This window comes from Pristiophorus japonicus, chromosome 12, assembly GCF_044704955.1.
Source record: "Pristiophorus japonicus isolate sPriJap1 chromosome 12, sPriJap1.hap1, whole genome shotgun sequence".
NCBI classification, from domain to species: domain Eukaryota; kingdom Metazoa; phylum Chordata; class Chondrichthyes; family Pristiophoridae; genus Pristiophorus; species Pristiophorus japonicus.
In genome coordinates this window covers 42017035-42036134 of record NC_091988.1, presented here as the reverse complement: position 1 = coordinate 42036134, position 19100 = coordinate 42017035, and the positions used below count along the sequence as shown (strand labels likewise).

General features: G+C 44.1%; 1 protein-coding gene across 2 annotated transcripts in view; it reads right to left on the bottom strand.

The window, feature by feature from the left end:
* The window catches only part of acad9 (acyl-CoA dehydrogenase family, member 9), a 67440-nt gene that overhangs the window by 23907 nt on the left and 24433 nt on the right, over window positions 1–19100 (bottom strand). For both annotated transcript variants that reach the window (XR_011596049.1, XM_070895349.1), the window contains exons 9-14: window positions 11460–11535; window positions 10613–10683; window positions 7506–7625; window positions 6679–6807; window positions 5489–5568; window positions 3664–3790 (exon numbers count right to left, since the gene is read on the bottom strand). Coding sequence is in view for 1 of the 2 variants with exons in the window: in XM_070895349.1 (XP_070751450.1) it covers window positions 3664–3790; window positions 5489–5568; window positions 6679–6807; window positions 7506–7625; window positions 10613–10683; window positions 11460–11535 (603 nt within the window). In the remaining variant the exon portion in view is untranslated. The remainder of the gene's footprint in view (window positions 1–3663; window positions 3791–5488; window positions 5569–6678; window positions 6808–7505; window positions 7626–10612; window positions 10684–11459; window positions 11536–19100) is intronic.

Below are 19100 nucleotides of genomic sequence, written 5' to 3'. Positions count from 1 at the left end.
ACACAATATAGGAACTTCATCCCTTATCCCCTATACCTACTTCTTCTGTCCAATTAATATTGGGGTAGTTGAAATCCTCAGTGATTATTATTCTATGTTTTTTTTCTCATTTCCCTAATTTGTTTGCATATTTATTCCTCCAACTCCATTCCACTATTAGGTGGTCTGTAGACTACACCTATTAGTGTGATTGGTCCTTTATTATCTTTTATCACTATCCACGTGGATTCTATTTCTGCCTTGCTGATAGCTGCGTCACTTTTTTCTATTGCCATTATGTTATCCCTAATAAGTACAGCTACACCATCTTCCCTTTTTTCCTCTTACAGTGTCAGCTGTGGTTCAGTAGTCAGAAGGTTGTGGGTTTAAGTCTCAAGTCCCAAGACCAAATCTAGGCTGATACTCCAGTGCAGTGCTGAGGGATTAGACCCCATCAGCTCGCTCAGATGGACGTAAAAGATCCCATGGCACTATTTCGAAGAAGAGCAGGGGAGTTATCCCTGTGTCCTGGCCAATATTTATCCCTCAAAACAAAAAAAAAAACAGATTATCTGGTCATTATCACATTGCTGTTTGTGGGAGCTTGCTGTGCGCAAATTGGTTGCCACGTTTCCCACATTACAAATGACTACACTCCAAAAAGTACTTCATTGGTTGTAAAGCCCTTTGAGACGTCCGGTGATTGTAAAAGGTGCAAGATAAATGAAAGTCTCTCTCTCTCTATCTTTTCTACATACGTTATACTCTGCAATGTTTAATTCCTACTGCTGATTTTTCTGCAGCCATGTCTCTAATTCCTACTATGTCTGGTTCCTTGCAACGTATTATTGCTTCCAGCTTTATGTGTGTTGCTGTACAGTTTAACTCATTTTTTAAGAGCAGTGCCTCTCACTATACTTCTAACCATCTTTTTACACTCCTGTTCTATAACTCTATTTATTCCCTGGCCATCAATGTGCTCCCTCACTTTGGGCCCAAGTTTCCACACGATAAAAAACGGGCGCCCCTCCGAGCTAGGCGCCCGTTTTTCACGCTGAAAACGGCGCCGGAAAAAAAACGCGCGATTCTGGAGCGCCCTGCAGCTCCATGTCTGCTTGGCGTGGCGCCCAGGGGGGCGGAGCCTACCACTCGCGCCGATTTTGTAAGTTGGAGGGGGCGGGTACCATTTAAATTAGTTTTTTTCCTGCCGGCAACGCTGCACGTGCGCGTTGGAGCGTTCGCGCATGCTCAGTGTGAAGGAAACATTGGCACTCGGCCATTTTTGTAGTTCTTTGTAGCTGTTTAATTTTTGAACATTTTTTAATAAAAGCACATTGCCATCAGCACATCAGCACTGAGGCTTCTTGCAGCAGTGAGAAGGATGCAGGAAGCCTCAGAAGTTGAGGCAGCCGTTTACCGACGGCCTCCACCCCCTGCCGTCGGGAACGGCTGCTCAACTTCTGAGGCTTCCTGCAGCCTTCTCACTGTCTCCTTCCCCCCCCCCCGCCCGCCGTCGGGAACGGCTGCCTCCTCCCCCCCACCCCCGCTGCGTCGGCCGGCCGGTCGGTCGGACCCGCACTCCCTCCCTCCCTCCCGCCGTCTGGAACGGCTCCCCCCCACCCCCCCACGCCCCGCCCCCCCCGCTGCACTCGGTCGGTCCCGCACTCCCTCCCGCCGTCTGGAACGGCTTCCTCCCCCCCGCTGCGGTCGGTCGGTGCCGCACTCCCTCCCTCCCTCCCTCCCTCCCTTCCCCCCCCCACCCCCCACGCCCCGCTCCCCCCGCTGCGGTCGGTCGGTGCCGCACTCCCTCCCTCCCTCCCTCCCTTCCTCCCTTCCCCCCCCGCCCGCCCGCCCTCCCGCCGTCGGGAACGGCTTCCTCCTCCCCCCCGTCGGGAACGAACGGCTGCCTCAACTTGTGAGGCTTCCTGCAGCATTCTCCCTGGCTGAAGCACTTTCACACAGGTAGGAAGATGGTTTATTTAATCTTTTCTTTGCTTATAAATTTTTATTCAGGTTGGATTTATTTGTATAATATTTGTATAAGTATAAATAAGGATTTATTATAGAATTTAATGAGTTCCCCCCCCCCCCCACCTCGTTCTGGACGCCTAATTTGTAACCTGCGCCTGATTTTTTAATGTGTAGAACAGGTTTTTTCAGTTCTACAAAAATCTTCACTTGCTCCATTCTAAGTTAGTTTGGAGTACGTTTTCACTGTGAAAACTTTGAAATCAGGCGTCAGTGGCCGGACACGCCCCCTTTTGAAGAAAAAATTCTGTTCCAAAGTAGAACTGTTCTAACTGACTAGAACTGCAGAAAAAAAAATGTGGAGAATTGCGATTTCTAAGATAGTCCGTTCTCCACCAGTTGCTCCTAAAAATCAGGCGCAAATCATGTGGAAACTTGGGCCCTTTATTCTTTCCTACGTTCTCCTTTTCTGTTTTGTTTATACTTAGGCTGGTTTCATTTTTTGCAGATCCCTCCCCCCGTCTTACCAGTTTAAAGCCTGTGCTACCTCCCTATTTACTCTTCCCGCTCGGACACGGGTAATAAATCACTGATTTAGAATTTTTAGAGAAAATATATAGAATTGTAGACTTTGATCACCAAAACAAATAACAAACCTGGAATACTATTTCATAGAACACAATTTGACCTATTCAATTCTGAAAATTAGTGGATCAAATAATAGGCTTTACATTATAACATCTCTCTCTCTTTACATATATAAATATATATATATATATCAAATTAAAAATCTTATAAAATAAAATAATTGAAGTCATCAATTACATAACGGCCCTGAAATTGCGGTCGGAGGCTTCCTGTGGGTAGACACCTCTGACCACAAAAATATTTACGAATGTACCTGGTGGTCCCAGAGGAACTACCACTTACGCTGCGAGGCCTCCATTCGCAGCCCAGCGCAGAGGCCCACGTATTCCAGGAGCGTATGTGCATCTTGGGATCACTTGGGCTGGACCAACCAATGAAAATGGTGTAGCCCCCATTCACAGTAATGGCGAATTCTGTTTATACGGAGATCACCATTTCTATGAAAGGGGATACCCTCAAAAACACATACGTTTTAAATAAATAAGAAAAACACTACTCGGATTTAAAATTAATTGAAATTGAATGTTTCGACAAAAATTTATTTTTTTGAAATTTTTAAAATATGTTTTAATGGGGTAAAAAATAAATTTACCTTAATGGACAGGGTTCTTAAAATAAAAATTATTGATAACATTTTATTTTTCTATCTTTTAAAACTCTTACACTGGTAAAAGCAGGCCTTATGCCTGCTTGTACCAGGCATAAGAATTTGAAGGACATTCGCTGGGCAAGAGTTGGGAAAATCGCCCAAATCTCCGCCCGTGAAAGACCTTCACCCGGGGATGTGTTGGAACTGTCAAAGAACATTTTGACATTTGACAAGTGCCGGATTTCGATGTATACACTTTGTGTGCCGAAACGTGGAACTTGTGGGACCCTCTTCAGACGCGTGCGCACATCATACACACTTGGAGAGGCCGCAATTTCAGGTTCAATATGCTTGATGATCTACTCTGCATGCTAAATATTGGTTCAAGTTAATGAGTGAAACCACAGATGAAAAAATACTTCCCAAAATATATCTGTATTAAATAAAGAGCAGAAATGGTGATTTATATGAATAAGTACCTCCAAACTGGGGTGCACTATGCCATTTTTGCCTGTGAGGCCGTAATCCACCTTTTTGATCATAAAATTTCCTAATCTTTTTCCTAAAAGCTCCAACACAACTCCGATGTTTCCTTTCTTCATCTCTCTGGAAGCAAACACAAAAATCTTGTTTTAAAAATGTAGGTCAGAAAGAAAGAACTTGCACATCGCAGCCAACAAATTACTTCTGAAATACAGTGACTGTTGCTATGTATGCAACCGAGATTGGCAACAAGGATCCAACAAACTGGAAATGAGATGAATGTCCAGTAAATCCATTTTTTTCTGGTGATGCTAGTTAAGAAATAATGTTTGCTCGAACTCTGCTCTGAGAAATGTTATGGTCACCTGAACAGCAATCAGAAAGACAGAACTCACTCATTTTTGCCATCATACTAGACATGCTCTCAAATGGAGTAAGGCTTCACCCACAGCCTTCTGCCTCAGAGCCAAGGATTCTACCAACCGAGTTATTGTTATTACCATCTCAAAAGGTGACAACTTTTATTAAAATCTCTCAAATATAGTGTACCAATTACTGGAATCTAAAGCCATTAACCAAGCAGGAAAGGGCATTAACTTCTGGGAGACAGATAGGTGTATTACTTTATTAAATTTTAGGTTTATGGTTTACTTCTCATTTTAAACACGCAATCTGTAGCAGCGTTATATAATTTTATGAGATGGCTTGATTTGGCAGTTAGACACAATGAATGTTGATTTTTTTTGATTTATGATCTTTTGATTTATGATCAGTAATACTGCAACAGGATCCCAGGCATCAAAAACCATAGAATTTAAAGTGTGATATCAAGTGTTTCCACAATGGTCACATAAGCCATCTGAAAACTCAGAAGCAAAAAGTGCATAACTGGCAAAGCCTATACAGGAGAAAAGATTTGAGATCAAGAACATATTCACCCTTCCCATAAAAATACTCTAATATGAACACACCCCTCTTTGTAGCCAGCATCTTCCTCAAACACTCCTATGGTTGAGAATACAGTTTCAGTGAAATATACATTGTTGGAAGGAAGGGGATTTCTGAATTCGCTCAATCTGTGAAACTCTCAAAGTTAACATCTGAACAACTGTAATTGAAAGCTTCAAACATTTAACCCGATAAGATGCCTCTTCCTTACTTTACCCACCTGACATGTTCATTTGATACATCATTTATTTCTATGACTTCTCAACAAAAATGCTGTTATCAGTATCAAAAGAATTGCATTGAGACTGCCCAAGTCCATTTCACATATAACTGAGCCTATTTTACCTGATCACATTTTGTAACATAGTACTGCAAAATTTCCAGTTTCATCATCTGTCAAAGTTTTAAAATTTTGTTTTGTTTTGTGTAAATCCCAAGTTAGGATCCAACCTGATACTTTCTCCAAAAGCCACACTTTACTTTGCTGCACAGCAAGAATGATCCCTCTGGATTTCCACTGCAGTTTTAGCTTTGTATCAATGCTGCAATTGTAGCGTAAATACATGCTTGAATTATCCTCCAAATTCCTTTAATTACAGGCCATCATTGGTAAAATTGATGAAACATTTAAGTTTAAAATGAGCATGATTAAAGCCATTGAATCAGGGTTCAGTACTCTCATTACAATGAAGTCAAAGGTCTAAGTCACACTACTCATGGTTGACTCAGTGAAAAAAATAATCTTATACAGCTACATCTCAGTGACTGAACGTCAATGTAGGGGGCATTTTTTTCAAGTATGGATTATTTTTCAAGATGTGGTTTAGAAGGAGGATCTTTAGAAGAGTGAAAAGAATGATAGGGCCAGCATACTTTATTTTTCCGGTAAGGATTTTTCCTGCATGCTGCAATCCAGTCAAGGCCACATACATTCGTAGAATTTCATTAGTCCCCTGCAATACATGAAAAATATGAAATCAATACATCCAAGGAATATGGAAGTTACCAACTATAATTAAAAACATTAAATACATTTTCAATTAATGTGATACATTTGATAATCCAACTAGTACAAAAACACTTGATTCACAATATTATTTGTGCGGAACACCCACCAAATTTCACAATATATTACACTATCATTCTGTACAAGATAGATCCGTATACTGCAATTTGATTATGCTGCCAAACACGACAACCATACTATTCAGAAAATTGATTGATACTTATATCCATTTATGTCATTATTCAACATTCACATCAGTGGCCATTCCAGAAATGTATGTCTTCATCTACAAGTCACTTCTTAAAATTGAGATTTTGTAATCTGTATTTAAAATATTAACCTCCACTGACTTAACAAAAACACAACGTTTGCATGCCTTTTGATGCCTGCTTGTTGCACTAATACCAGAAATGTTCCATCTCAGGTTAAAACTGCACAGCATTATGACACCCCAGTTTCTACCACCAGACTACAAGCCTGTTGAATGAATGCTGGAGGGTATTATGTTTCTCTGTAAGAAATATTTATTAATGAAATAAAGAGATTTGAATATACTGCAGGCTGCCAGTTTTTTCCCCCAAAAACAAGCATAATTATGCTTGATCTTTGAGGTGGGAGAAATGAAGAGAGTTTTACATTACAAAACACCAAGACGACGACAACATTGATGTTCTTCATCCAATCACAACACTGACTTCTAAATTCTTTAGCAGGTTTGTCACAAGAATTGTTTGTAAACATAACTTTGAATCCGTAAGCATATTTACTTCTATGGACTGCGACAAAGCAAACTGAAGCTAGTTGACGTTAACATCTGAAATAACTGAAATGCCTATTAGAAACTACTTTAGCCGATCCAATTTAAAAATCTAAGACTTAGTCAATTCAGTACAACTGTTGGTAAAAAGTACAACTTGACACCTCATATTAGATGCAAAGATGTTTTAAATTAGCTACACAATCTACTGGCTAAGTGCTACCTCTCCATTTTTCAACATGTTCAACTGTCAATTATCCTTATCATTAAATCCAAACCACTGAATTTATTATAGCTTACCTCAAAAATTAGAAGAATTCTGCTGTCCCGGAGGAATCGTTCATAAGGATAATCTTTCATATAGCCAAGGCCTCCTAGAATCTGCAGTGCTTCACTTATGCATACCCATGCTCCCTCAGAACTGAAAACCTGATCCAAAGACTGCCTCAGTTAGAAATCATCAGGATTAGACACACTGCTTACATAATAACATCAGAGCAGCAAGGAAATTCAGGGCACAATAATGTTTTTTTAAAGATGTGATTGTAACTTACTGGCATTCTGGAGAAATTGCAACTATAATAAATGAACAAGGTTACAATTTTGGTTCTTTATGACGTGATTTTTTTTTAAAAAGAGCACTGGTGGCAAGACACTTAGCCACTATAACACATACAGTAAGCAATGCAGACCCAATTATGTAGGTACAAGTTTGTGATGTGAACATTATCAAACAGCAACACTCCAATTCAGTATTTCATTATCAACAGTAGCTGAAAAATGTCACCGCCTGTGCCTGACTGGAAAATGGTAGGAAAGCAATATTTTTCCTAACTCCAAATAGTTGCTTGGGGCCTGGCGAGGACCATTTTAATTAAATCCAGTTATATAATCCAGTTATATAGTTGACATTTTGACATTATATACAGTTGACATTCTACAGGACTACACATTGGTTCTGAATAGTGACATATGGTAAATTTAATTACTCGTTTCTAATCTAATCCTCAAGTAAAATGAAAATATTTTTATATAACACAGTTCCTCTTCCAGCTCAAATGTCACAAATCACAATGGAAGCATCTGAACTAGTTTCATAAAAATAATTTTAAACTTCAGTTCACTACCTTCACCATGGCTGCTTCTACAGAACAATCTGGCTCTCCTGGCCGGTCCATCATTCCTGCAGTCAAGTAAGCCATGCTCTCCATTACATACGCATGCATCGCCATCAGCGTAAATTTCTCCTAAAAGAAACCTCAAACTGTAAGATACATGAAAACCGAATAGCAAATGTGCTACTCAGATATCATCTTCAGGTACATCAAAACATTGTTCCCACTGCTTTTAATGGGCAAACAAATGTGATACGAATTTCTTTTTAACATAGAATATACAGCACAGAAACAGGCCATTCGGCCCAACTAGTCTGCGCTGGTGTTTATTCTCCACACGAATCTCCCCATCCCATCTCAGCCTTTCAGCATATCTTTCTATTCCCTTTTCTCTCATGTACTCGTCTACTTTCCTTTTGAAAGCATCGAAGCTATTTGCCTCAACCACTTCCTGTGGTAGTGAGTTCCACACTCTAACCACTCTCTAGGTAAAACCAAAGATTCAGAAACTAGTTCAGAAATTCAAATGATTGATTCAAGAACTACAGGTGCTTTAAGGTAACTAAGTGCCTCAGTCCCAAGAAGTTTGAAAGAATTTTGATGTAAATTCTATAACGATTCAAATTTACTGTGATATGTTTGTGATGTGTAAATTCAAACTTCTTAAACACCAATTGGCTACAGGTCTCTGAGTTGCCTACACAACAGTAATTACACTTCAAAAAGTAATTAATTGGCTCTGAAACACTTTGGGACGTCATGGGGATGTGAAAGGCAAAGACAAGTTCTTTCTTTTTCCCTCAGATCGGGATACATTCAGCTGAGGGATAGGGTGAGCATGTTTAATAGCCTTTTCTGGATACATATAAAAAAAAACCTTGCATTGTTTAGTGAATCTTTAACAAGTCAAATGTGTTTCCCCTCGAGTTTTATTGCAGTTTATCACTTGCTTTGCAGAGGCACCCAGAATAAAATCCCTCTCATTCCTAGGTAGTGCACACTGTAAATTATCCAGATATAGTTTATACGCGAGTCTAATCTAGACAAATGAGAAGGAAAGAAATGCTGTCCTGGTGCTCCATTTTCAAACGCATTAATAGCCTGCAATGATTTTAGCAATGAGATATTTGGCCCAAGTTTCCACACGATAAAAAACGGGCACCCCTCCGAGCTGGGTGCCCGCTTTTCGCGCCGAAAAATGGCGCCTAAAAAAAACCTCGCGATTCTGGAGCGCCCTGCAGCTCCATGTCTGCCTGGCGCGGTGCCCAGGGGGGGCGGAGCCTACACTCGCGCCTATTTTGTAAGTGGGAGGGGGCGGATACCATTTAAATTAGTTTTTTTCCTGCCGGCAACGCTGCGCGTGCGCGTTGGAGCGTTCGCGCACGCGCAGTGTGAAAAAAACATTGGCACTCGGCCATTTTTGTAGATCTTTGTAGCTGTTTAATTTTTGAACATTTTTTTTTAATAAAAGCACATCACATCAGCACTTGCAGCCTTCTCACTGTCTCTCCCCCCCCGCCCCGCGGGAAGAACGGGCGCCTCCTCTCCCCCCCCCCCCCCCCCCCGCCCTGCGGGAAAGAACGGGCGCCTCCCCCCCCCCCCCCCGGGAAAGAACGGGCGCCTCCCCCCCTCCGCGGGAAGAACGGGTGCCCCCCCCCCCCCGCGGGAAAGAACGGGTGCCCCCCCCCCCCCGCGGGAAAGAACGGGCGCCTCCCCCCCTCCGCGGGAAGAACGGGTGCCCCCCCCCCCGCAGGAAAGAACGGGCGCCTCCCCCCCCCCGCGGGAAAGAACGGGCGCCTCCCCCCCTCCGCGGGAAGAACGGGTGCCCCCCCCCCCGCAGGAAAGAACGGGCGCCTCCCCCCCCCCGCGGGAAAGAACGGGCGCCTCCCCCCCTCCGCGGGAAGAACGGGTGCCCCCCCCCCCGCAGGAAAGAACGGGCGCCTCCCCCCCCCCGCGGGAAAGAACAGGCGCCTCCCCCCCCCTCAGGAAGAACGGGCGCCTCCTCCTCCCCTCCCCCGCGGGGAAGAATGGGCGCCTCCCTCTTCCCCTCCCCCCACGGGAAATAACGGGCGCCTCCCCCCCACCCTCGCGGGAAGAACGGGCGCCTCAGGCTGACTGCAGCATTCTCCGTCCCTGAAGCACTTTCACACAGGTAGGAAGATGGTTTATTTAATCTTTTCTTTGCTTATAAATGTTTATTCAGGTTGGATTTATTTGTATAATATTTGTAGAAGTATAAATAAGGATTTATTGTCGAATTTAATGACTTCCCTTCCCCCCCACCTCGTTCTGGACGCCTAATTTGTAACCTGCGCCTGATTTTTTAATGTGTAGAACAGGTTTTTTCAGTTCTACAAAAATCTTCACTTGCTCCATTCTAACTTAGTTTGGAGTACGTTTTCACTGTGCAAACTTTGAAATCAGGCGTCAGTGGCCGGACACGCCCCTTTTGAAGAAAAAATTCTGTTCCAAAGTAGAACTGTTCTACCTGACTAGAACTGCAGAAAAAAAAATGTGGAGAATTGCGATTTCTAAGATAGTCCGTTCTCCACCAGTTGCTCCTAAAAATCAGGCGCAAATCATGTGGAAACTTGGGCCCATTGTAGCTACCTCAGATCAGACAGAATACACACAATCTCCAGAAATATAACCTGGCACTCCCAATCTAGATTTGTTTCTGAACAGTTTCTATTTGGGGAGGGGGCAGGAGAGGAAAATTTATTTTAAACAGTAATTTATGAAAACACTTAGCCCTTTAATTACTGCCATACTTTTTATCCATTTTCACTCCTAGGAATTTACACAGTGAAAAATAAAGGAAGGAAGTGTAGTCCATAGGACTTGGGCATATTGCCACTAAGAATGGTTGTTTATATTAAGAAACTACAGGACATGTGCATCAATGTATCTTTATACAGACAAGTTTTTCTTAAATAGGAAAAAATGAAAGAACAACTTTCCACAAAATCAACGAGTTATATTTGTAAATGACAAACGATGAATAACTCTATTCTGGGTACTGAGCATAAAAGGCCACTTTGTTCTGTCAAAGTTTTGGCTCATTAGGCAGCTAGTCATAAGCAGTAATGATTTGCACAAATAAAAAAAAAAAGATGTACCTGAATCAATCCAAATTCACTCAGCTTCCTGTCAAATTGCTTGCGGGTACAAGCGTACTCTGCTGTCATCTCTACAAAAAGACAAAACATAAAATGATGACTTGCATTTATATAGTGCTTTATCCTGCCTCTCCAAAATGTTGCTGTGTTTCACACATAAATTATGAAGAGCAGTGTCATTATGTAGACAATTGCATTGGCACAGCAAGATCCCACTATCTTCAATAACATGACTGAACAGTTAATGTATTTTTCGTGATGTTGGTTCAGGGAGGAATGCAGGCCAGGAAGCTGGGAAAATTCCCTGCTGTTCCTTAAATACAGGTATTACCATGGGATCTTCAACATACTCCTGAACCAACAGAATATGCATGTGGGGCTTTAGTTTAATCTCGTTTTAATTTAGAAGGGCTGCCTAGTTTTATGGTAGGGTATGATAGTGTTCTGTTTATGATAGGAGACTAGCAACCGAGGGACTGTAAGTTCAATTCCCACCATAGGAAGTTATGAATTGTGGGCTGGCACCAGAAAAAATGATCAGCAAACCTAACTAGGTCTTCATAAAACTCCAACAAATTCACTAACGTCCTTCAGGAAAGAGAACATGGCTCTATGTGACTCTGGTTCAAACTACGTGATTAACATCAAAAAGATAGCCCACCATTACTTTTTCAGACCAACTAAGGATGGGCAATAAACGCGGTCTTGCCAATGTTAGATTTTTAAAAATCATGCTCAAATTATGGAGTAAAGACTCGGAGGCTAGAGTGTTACCAACTGGTTCAAGTTAATCCTTATTCAGTATTTAGTTTGCATGCAAGCACGATTCATTTTTTTGTAATCTCACCAATAAGCTTTTTAATCATTCCTGCCGATGCACTACCCATGCTAAATCGTCCACTATTCAAGATCATCATAGCTACCTGGAGGAGATTAGGAGTAAGAATTAATTTCATTTCTATCAATCAAAATTTCTGCTGGGTAAAACATAATACTGGTCCATTTACTTTCAACTATGAGACTACTGCCCAAAATTCAGCACTAATAAACAATTTATTTGGATAGCTTTGATACACAAGAAGCAGTTTTTAAACTGACCATGGTCCATCTTATCTAGTTTCACAGCCCCTCTAAGTAGTCTCATTATAATGCAATATATACAAGTTATATTTCCCTGTATCAGTACAATAATTCAAGACATCACCACTTATTAAATCACGTATGATTCGATGTCAAGAGCCAGCCATCTGTCATGACTATTGCTCCAACCAACAAGAAAAATGGAGTAAGAAGATATTTACCAGAATGATACCAGGGATGAGGGACTTCAGTTATGTGCAGAGACTGGAGAAACTGGGATTGTTCTTCTTAGAGCAGAGAAGGTTAAAAAGAGGCATTCTAAATTATTTGGGGCTTTGATAGAGTAAATAAGGAAAAGCTGTTTTCACTGGCAGGAAGGTTAGTAATCAGAGAACAAACTTAAGATAATTGGCAAAAGAACCAGAGGGGAGATGAGGAGAATTTTTTTTTTTTTTTTTTTTAAAACACAACGATATTATGATCTGGAATGCACTGCCTGAAAGGGTGGTACAAGCAGTTTCAATAGTAACTTTCAAATGGGATCTGAATATATACAGGAAAAGGGAAAAATTGCAGGGCGAAAGAGAAAGAGCATGGGAGTGGGACTAATTAGATAGCTCTTGCAAAGAGCCAACACAGGCATGATCAATATATCTATACCAGCCCCTTATAACAGATTCATTCATCCATAAGTAATTTGTCTGGTATAAGCAGCAATACGGTATAGCTCTTGGTATAAGCGGCAATAGGTTACATCCCTAGGTAACTTGTGGAGTTTCTATTCTCCAAATTGGTACCAATGCACATACAGGTATTTAATTCTGCAATTCTGCATACTTGTGTGCTGGGATCAGTGTGGATTGGCTGTACTTGTAGTGTGGTGCATAGTCACACTACAATTGATCTGGTCAGAGTACAATAGTGGTTGCTAATTATCATCCAATTAAAGCAGCATTAAAATTTGTTTTAAGCAACTGATTCCCTATTGAACTCTATTATTTTGGTTTGGGATTAAAAATATGTTCAGAGTAACCAACAGTTCCTAATAGCCATGTCTGATATAAGTGTGACTGCATCACACGAAATACCACAACTCTGGAACATGTTGAAAAACATCAACATATCACAAAAGCTGAAATGATATCAACGACGAGAGCAAAACTCAAGCAGTTTAATGTCATTTTAAGCTGGAATTGCTTTTAACTGCCTTGTAATACACTATGGGCTGGATTTTCATTTTTTTTGCGTTTGAGCCTTTCTGGGCGCAATTCGCGGCAGAGCAAAAAATTTAGCACCAGGATAACATTAGTGCTAGAGCGAGAAACTTTCATCGAATGAAAGTTCACGAGGAGCATTAGCATTAACTCCGGTGTTACACCACAGACTCTGTGCGCCGGAGCTGAACGTTTCGGTGTTGATGCAATCTGCCGTTTTGCGCATGCGCTTTCCACCCCCACTCCCTCCCCTCCCCTCCCCGCGCTTCCACCTTCTGGTTTCCTGTCACAAACGTTAATGCAGGGCGCGGCCACATCCTGCGCATGCATGCGCAGTACAATGGGGGCTGAATCAGCCATTTCACATTTTGAATTCAACGATGGAAGAGGACGAGGGAAGACAGCGTGCCAGACGATTCAGCCACAAGGCTAATTAAGCTTTAGTGGGGACTGTGGAACAGATAGGAGTTGCATCTTCGGGGTGGCTATAGACCACTGCCCGCCATATTCAAAAGAATTTGGAGAAACATAGCAGAGGAGGACTCTGCCTCAGACACTATGGTGAGGACTGGCACACAGTGCCAAAAGAAATTTAATGATCTCACCAGGGTCGTCAGTGAGTACCATTTTCATATATGTACTCCTTCATTATGTCAAGGATAAATCTGACACACTATTTGTTCTCAAACTGTTGGTGCCTCTCAACACTCTGTAGTTTGCCTCCTAAAATGCATGACACATAGGTAGGTTTAGTTCGGCACCCTATTTGCCATGAATGATCTTTACACATTATTAAGATTGCTTTCTGAGATCTCATAAGATGGCTCCCCACTTCGATGTCCTCTTGATGAACCACGTGCAACTTCCAAGGCCATTAAACAGAGGACTGTATTACATTCAGACAGTATGACTAGCGCTATTAGAAAGTTAGAACACTCTGCTTTGATGGTTCCTGACTCAATTCTCAAAGACAGGGAGACAAAAGCACATTTAAACAGTGCTCTGAAAAATCACAGGTACTAGCTAGTGACACATCAGAATACGACCAGACCAGATGCAATACCTCAAGGGCCCCCAACACCAATTCAGCACTGGAACCATTCTGTGCTGCAAAACCTGATACATAAGAAAACGTTGGCAATATTAGGAGATTGATGTGCTCTTTCAGTATAATACTGGAGAATCCCCGCAGAGAATCGAGTTCTAATATGGACGGTCAACCTATTATTTTTTGGATTAATTCATTTTTTTGGATTAATTCAACCATACAAAGAGAGATAACATTAATCTGGACATTTGGATGAAGGTTGGTTATTTTAGAATTTTGACCAGTAGAGGGAAATTTCAAATTACCTTCCTCCACCTGATGGCTGCTCCTCAGATGATATTGTGATGGTGTACGACATTGAAATGCCTCGACTTGCTGTGCCAGAGAAACTTATTCTTGACTATCTGTATCCACAAGCTTCCTTTTGTTCCCTCACGAGAGGTTGAAAGAGCTTCAGTACTGAAGCACCTTTGTGTCCATTTGTCTGGGGTGATAAGTGGCCAGTATTGTTAAATGGTCCTTGGGTCCTGCGAGGACCATCAGCAGCAGGTCGGGGCCTTAAAGGAGGAGCAGCGTGGAGCATACCACTTCAAGGTACAACGCGTGCTGGTGCAGGAAAGCGATAGTTGTGAAGAGGGTGACTTGATTGGAAGTCACCAAAATCCAGGTCGCTGATTGGATCGTGGGCAGGTACATCAGGAGCCGCGAGGTCGGGGCGAAAGAGCGACGAGAGATCATGGAGCGACGTGATCGGGGCCCAGGAGAGGCATGAGTTCGGGGCCCAGAAGAGGCGAGGGCTAAGGGGCAGCACAGGCCAGCCCACAGTGCGGTATGTGTGCGCACTAGGTCCGTACAGCAGAGCTGGTCTCCAGTCGTCTTGGTTAATCCTTGCCACTGGACCAACACCTAGCTCTGCCAAGCCCGTATGGTGGCTGGTGTGTAACAGCCACCACATGTTAAAAAAATCCATGCACAGGCATCTTCCACCCTTCAACATGTAGTTTCGGAACCAGGAATATTAGGTCCTTCATTGAAACACCTGTGAACTCGTCTCTTTTTGGCATGGAAGCAAGTCATCCTGGATACAAGGAACCGCCTATGATGATGATGGTATAAGTGCTTTGATGGCTTTGTGCCACAAGACCAGATGGACCCTCTTGTAACCATTTCCTTTTTCATCTTTGCAGACAAAGAAATCTCATAATCGCCGCGAGCAGGTGCGGACCGCCTCAGACACTGCCACTCACCGACATCGAGGAGAGAGTGGCAGACCTCATCGGCATCACAGGGCGGGCAGCTGCCAATGGGGGCGTTGAATCCCGCTCGGATACTGAAGGTAAATCCTGCACACTACCTGGGCTGGGTTGGGGCAATGTCCTGCAGTGCCTCTAGACCAGGTTAGGGCAATGTCCTGCAGTGCCTCAGGACTAGATAGAATGGAGTAGTGGCAGTCCTTCAAATGAGCCTGTGCTATGTGATCTTCCTCATGTCACCCTGCCCCCTCCCTTGCTGCTAACCATTCGTCTGTTGCTTTATACTGCCAGATGACCAGCCCCATGCGCCGCAACCCTCAAGGGACCCCTCCACGTCAGGCCATGATCTGGAGGAGGAGGAAGAGGATACGGATGAGCCGACTCCGGCGCAGCATCCTATGACCCCTGCTCCACCATCGGCACTCAGCTCCTCTGGGGACGACGTGACGTTCTTGGGGTTCGAGGATTGCGAGGCTCCTGGGACCCGTGCCGTGCAGCAACACAGTGCTGGGGTTGAAACCCGCAGATCATCTCTCCGGGGGGTGAGTCGGCAAAGTCGGTCTGCTGACAGACAGGCAGACGTGGACCTGGACATTGTGGGAATGTCCAGGGAGAGCATCCTAATCAGCTGACAGCTCCTTGATGTTTTGGGAAGGATTCCCGCGAGCATTGACAGTCTGAAAGCGACGATTACGGCGGTAGTGTCGCAGATTGCGAGTGCGAGACGTGATACCAGCAAGGCCATCAATGTCCACACGAGGCTGGTGGCCTCCAGCAGTGACACTGGAGTCCCGGGGAGTGTGGCGCAAGCCCTTGCAGAATATGGCGCATCACAGGCACAAGCTCTGCTTCAGCTTGGGCAAGTGATGCAGTCCTTGCCTGCCTCCATACCCTCTGCGTTCCCCACTGTCACACGGGGAAGTGACAGTTCCAAAACAGGCCAGCAAGGTGTTAGTTTACATCGTGCTCCAGTTGTTAGGGGCCAGCCCCGTCGGTGACCGAGTGGCTCCAGGGATATGGGAGGTGGTGTCATTCCTCCGGATGACAGCATTCCGTCTCCCCCCACTCAATCGCTAACCAAGCATCAACGATGGTTGTCACCCAAAGCACCTGTGACTGGCAACACCGATGAAGAGGCTAGCCAGTCAGGAGCCGGGCCTTCCACACCACGAGCTGGTCCATTGTCTCTCCCCCCAACACAGCAGTGCTCTGGCAGCCTTACTGCATGCCCTGGTGCCACTTTGATGAGGAGCAGCAGGCAAGGGAGGGGAATGAGGGGGAAGGGGAAGGGGGGAATGAGGGGGAAGGGGAAGGGGGGGATGGGGGGGGGAAAAGACGGTGGGGAAAAAATAGTGGGGCAGGACTTGATTTAATTATCACACTGCTGGATTATGTTCTGATAATGTTCTTGAATTATCACACTGCTGGATGCAGCTCATTATTTTCTTTTTTTTAATTTAAGTATCACAATGAAGGTTACAAAGTTTACAATGTTACAATGTTCAATCAATGTTTTCTTCCATTCCTGTGTAGTGTCTCATTTGCAGAATAAGAGGAATAGTCAACACGGTGGGATAGAGTAGCCAAGCAATACTCAAACCTGCCGTTCACTCTTCAAGCAAAGCGTTCAATTATGAGCTGCCGACATAAGGCTTTTGCAGAGGCAAAATCTCCACGATGCCTCCCCTGTGGTTGAGGTGGTGATGGCGACATGGGTTCCTCGCCAAGCTCCTCTTCCTCCTCCTCTTCCTCCGGAGGTGGTCCTGTAATCCCCGTCACCTCATGATGGTTAAGTTGTGCAGCACACCATACGATGATGTTGCATGTGGCTGCATGGCTCTCATTATAGCGATGCTCGGCTTCTGTCTGAGGGTTCCAGAGGGGGAGTCAGGAGGCGAGACCGTAACTTTGTCCCTGATCAGCCAGCTCTGGCCTTGTGCTTGCACTGGAACATGGGTGAGACACTGCTCTCACACAAGATGAAAGCATCATGGATGCTCCTTGGATATTGAGCATTGACTGCCATGATGTGCTGAGTATGGTCACAGATGATCTGTACGTTTAGGGAGTGGAATCCTTTTGGTTCAGAAAACCTCTGGATGCTCTATAGGTGCTCGCAGGGCAATGTGCGTACAGTGAACAGCACCCTGAACCTTGGGGAAGCCAGAAAACCGTCCAAAACCTATAGCCCTCTCATTTTGGGTCTCCCTGGTCATTGGGAAGATTAGTCACCTGGCGAATGCAGCAATGTGTAGCGAGCTGCGAGATGGAGCATATGTCCCCCGCTGATGCCTGGAAGGAGCCGGAAGCATAGAAGGCAAGTGCCACAGTCATCTTCACCTCAACGGGCAGTGCAGTCCTGTTGCCACTGGTAGGCTGTAAGTCTGCCTGTATGAGCTGGCATATCTCTGTCAGCACTTCTTTTTGGAAGTGCAGCCTTCTAATGCACTGCGCCTCAGAGAGCTGGAGGTATGAGCGATGTTCCCTGTAAACTTGTGTGGGGTAAGGCCTCCTCTCCATATGTCTGCGACCTCTTCCATTACATTGCAAATGATCAATAAGCCTTCTTCCAGCTTGAAGCCGTATGGCAATAGCAGCCCGGATGAACTGCTTCCGATGTAGCAATGCCCCCATCTTTTAAAATGCCCTTTATAAAATAAACCTAGAAATGCTCATAAAACTTCATAATCAAAAGTATGCAGTAACGCAGCATTCTTCTCCCAATCGTCGTATTCACCCACTACTGCAACTTTCTCCTTCGCTTTCAACACGGACTGACATATGAGGAAAGACTGGATCGACTGGGCTTGTATTCACTGGAGTTTAGAAGGATGAGAGGGAATCTCATAGAAACATATAAAATTCTGACGGGACTGGATAGGTTAGATGCAGGAAGAATGTTCCCAATGTTGGGGAAGTCCAGAACCAGGGGTCACAGTCTAAGGATAAGAGGTAAGCCATTTAGGACCGAGATGAGGAGAAACTTCTTCACTCAGAGAGTTGTTAACCTCTGGAATTCTCTACCACAGAGACTTGTTGATGCCAGTTCGTTAGATATGGCCCTTACGGCTAAAGGGATCAAGGGGTATGAAGAGTAAGCATGATCTTATTGAATGGTGGTGCAGGCTCGAAGGGCCAAATGGCCTACTCCTGCACCTATTTTCTATGTTTCTATGGCGTTGTTAGCGCCTGGTGTGCCCTGGGTCCATCTGGTTTTTCTAGGTGGGTCCTCGGGCGGACACTAAATCAGGCAAAATGCTTGAAAGTTCCACCCGGGGCGCTAGCGCAGCAATGCACGACGATTTACGCCATCCCAACAGTCAAGACAGTGGCAGGGCGGTAAGTTTTAGCGCCGCCGCAAAACCATTGCCGCAAGTTCCACCCAGGCGCAAAATCTTGTGCGCCTCGTTTGATGCCCAAAAACACATTTTTGTGCTCCGCCGAGGCACTAAATAGGGCGCAAATTACCTGAATATCCAGCCCTATGTATTCACCCACATTCATTCAGTGCAACTGATGCCTTTACTGCTCACAGGATGTACATTTCACAACATGCAAGATGATCATTTGGATAATAGATCCATATTGTGCATTAAGTAGGGACATTCCTAACCTTAAAAAAATCCCAAGTCCAACTGTCTGTCCTTGCTGGGATTTAAATGCTAGCACTACAGGTACCAAGTACACTCTCCTATAATGGTCAGGCTAGTATATCTTACAGTAGATTTGTAGTACAGGTTGTACCTCTCCAGTCCGGGACTCTTTAGTCCAGAAACATCCCTAGTCCGGCATCAGTCCCAGTGTGGATGGTGTCCCCCGCTGTTCGTTGAGCTAAGCGGGCTGGGAAAGGAAGGGAAGGGCAGGTGGCTGACTGAGGTGCCGAAGTTGGGCCT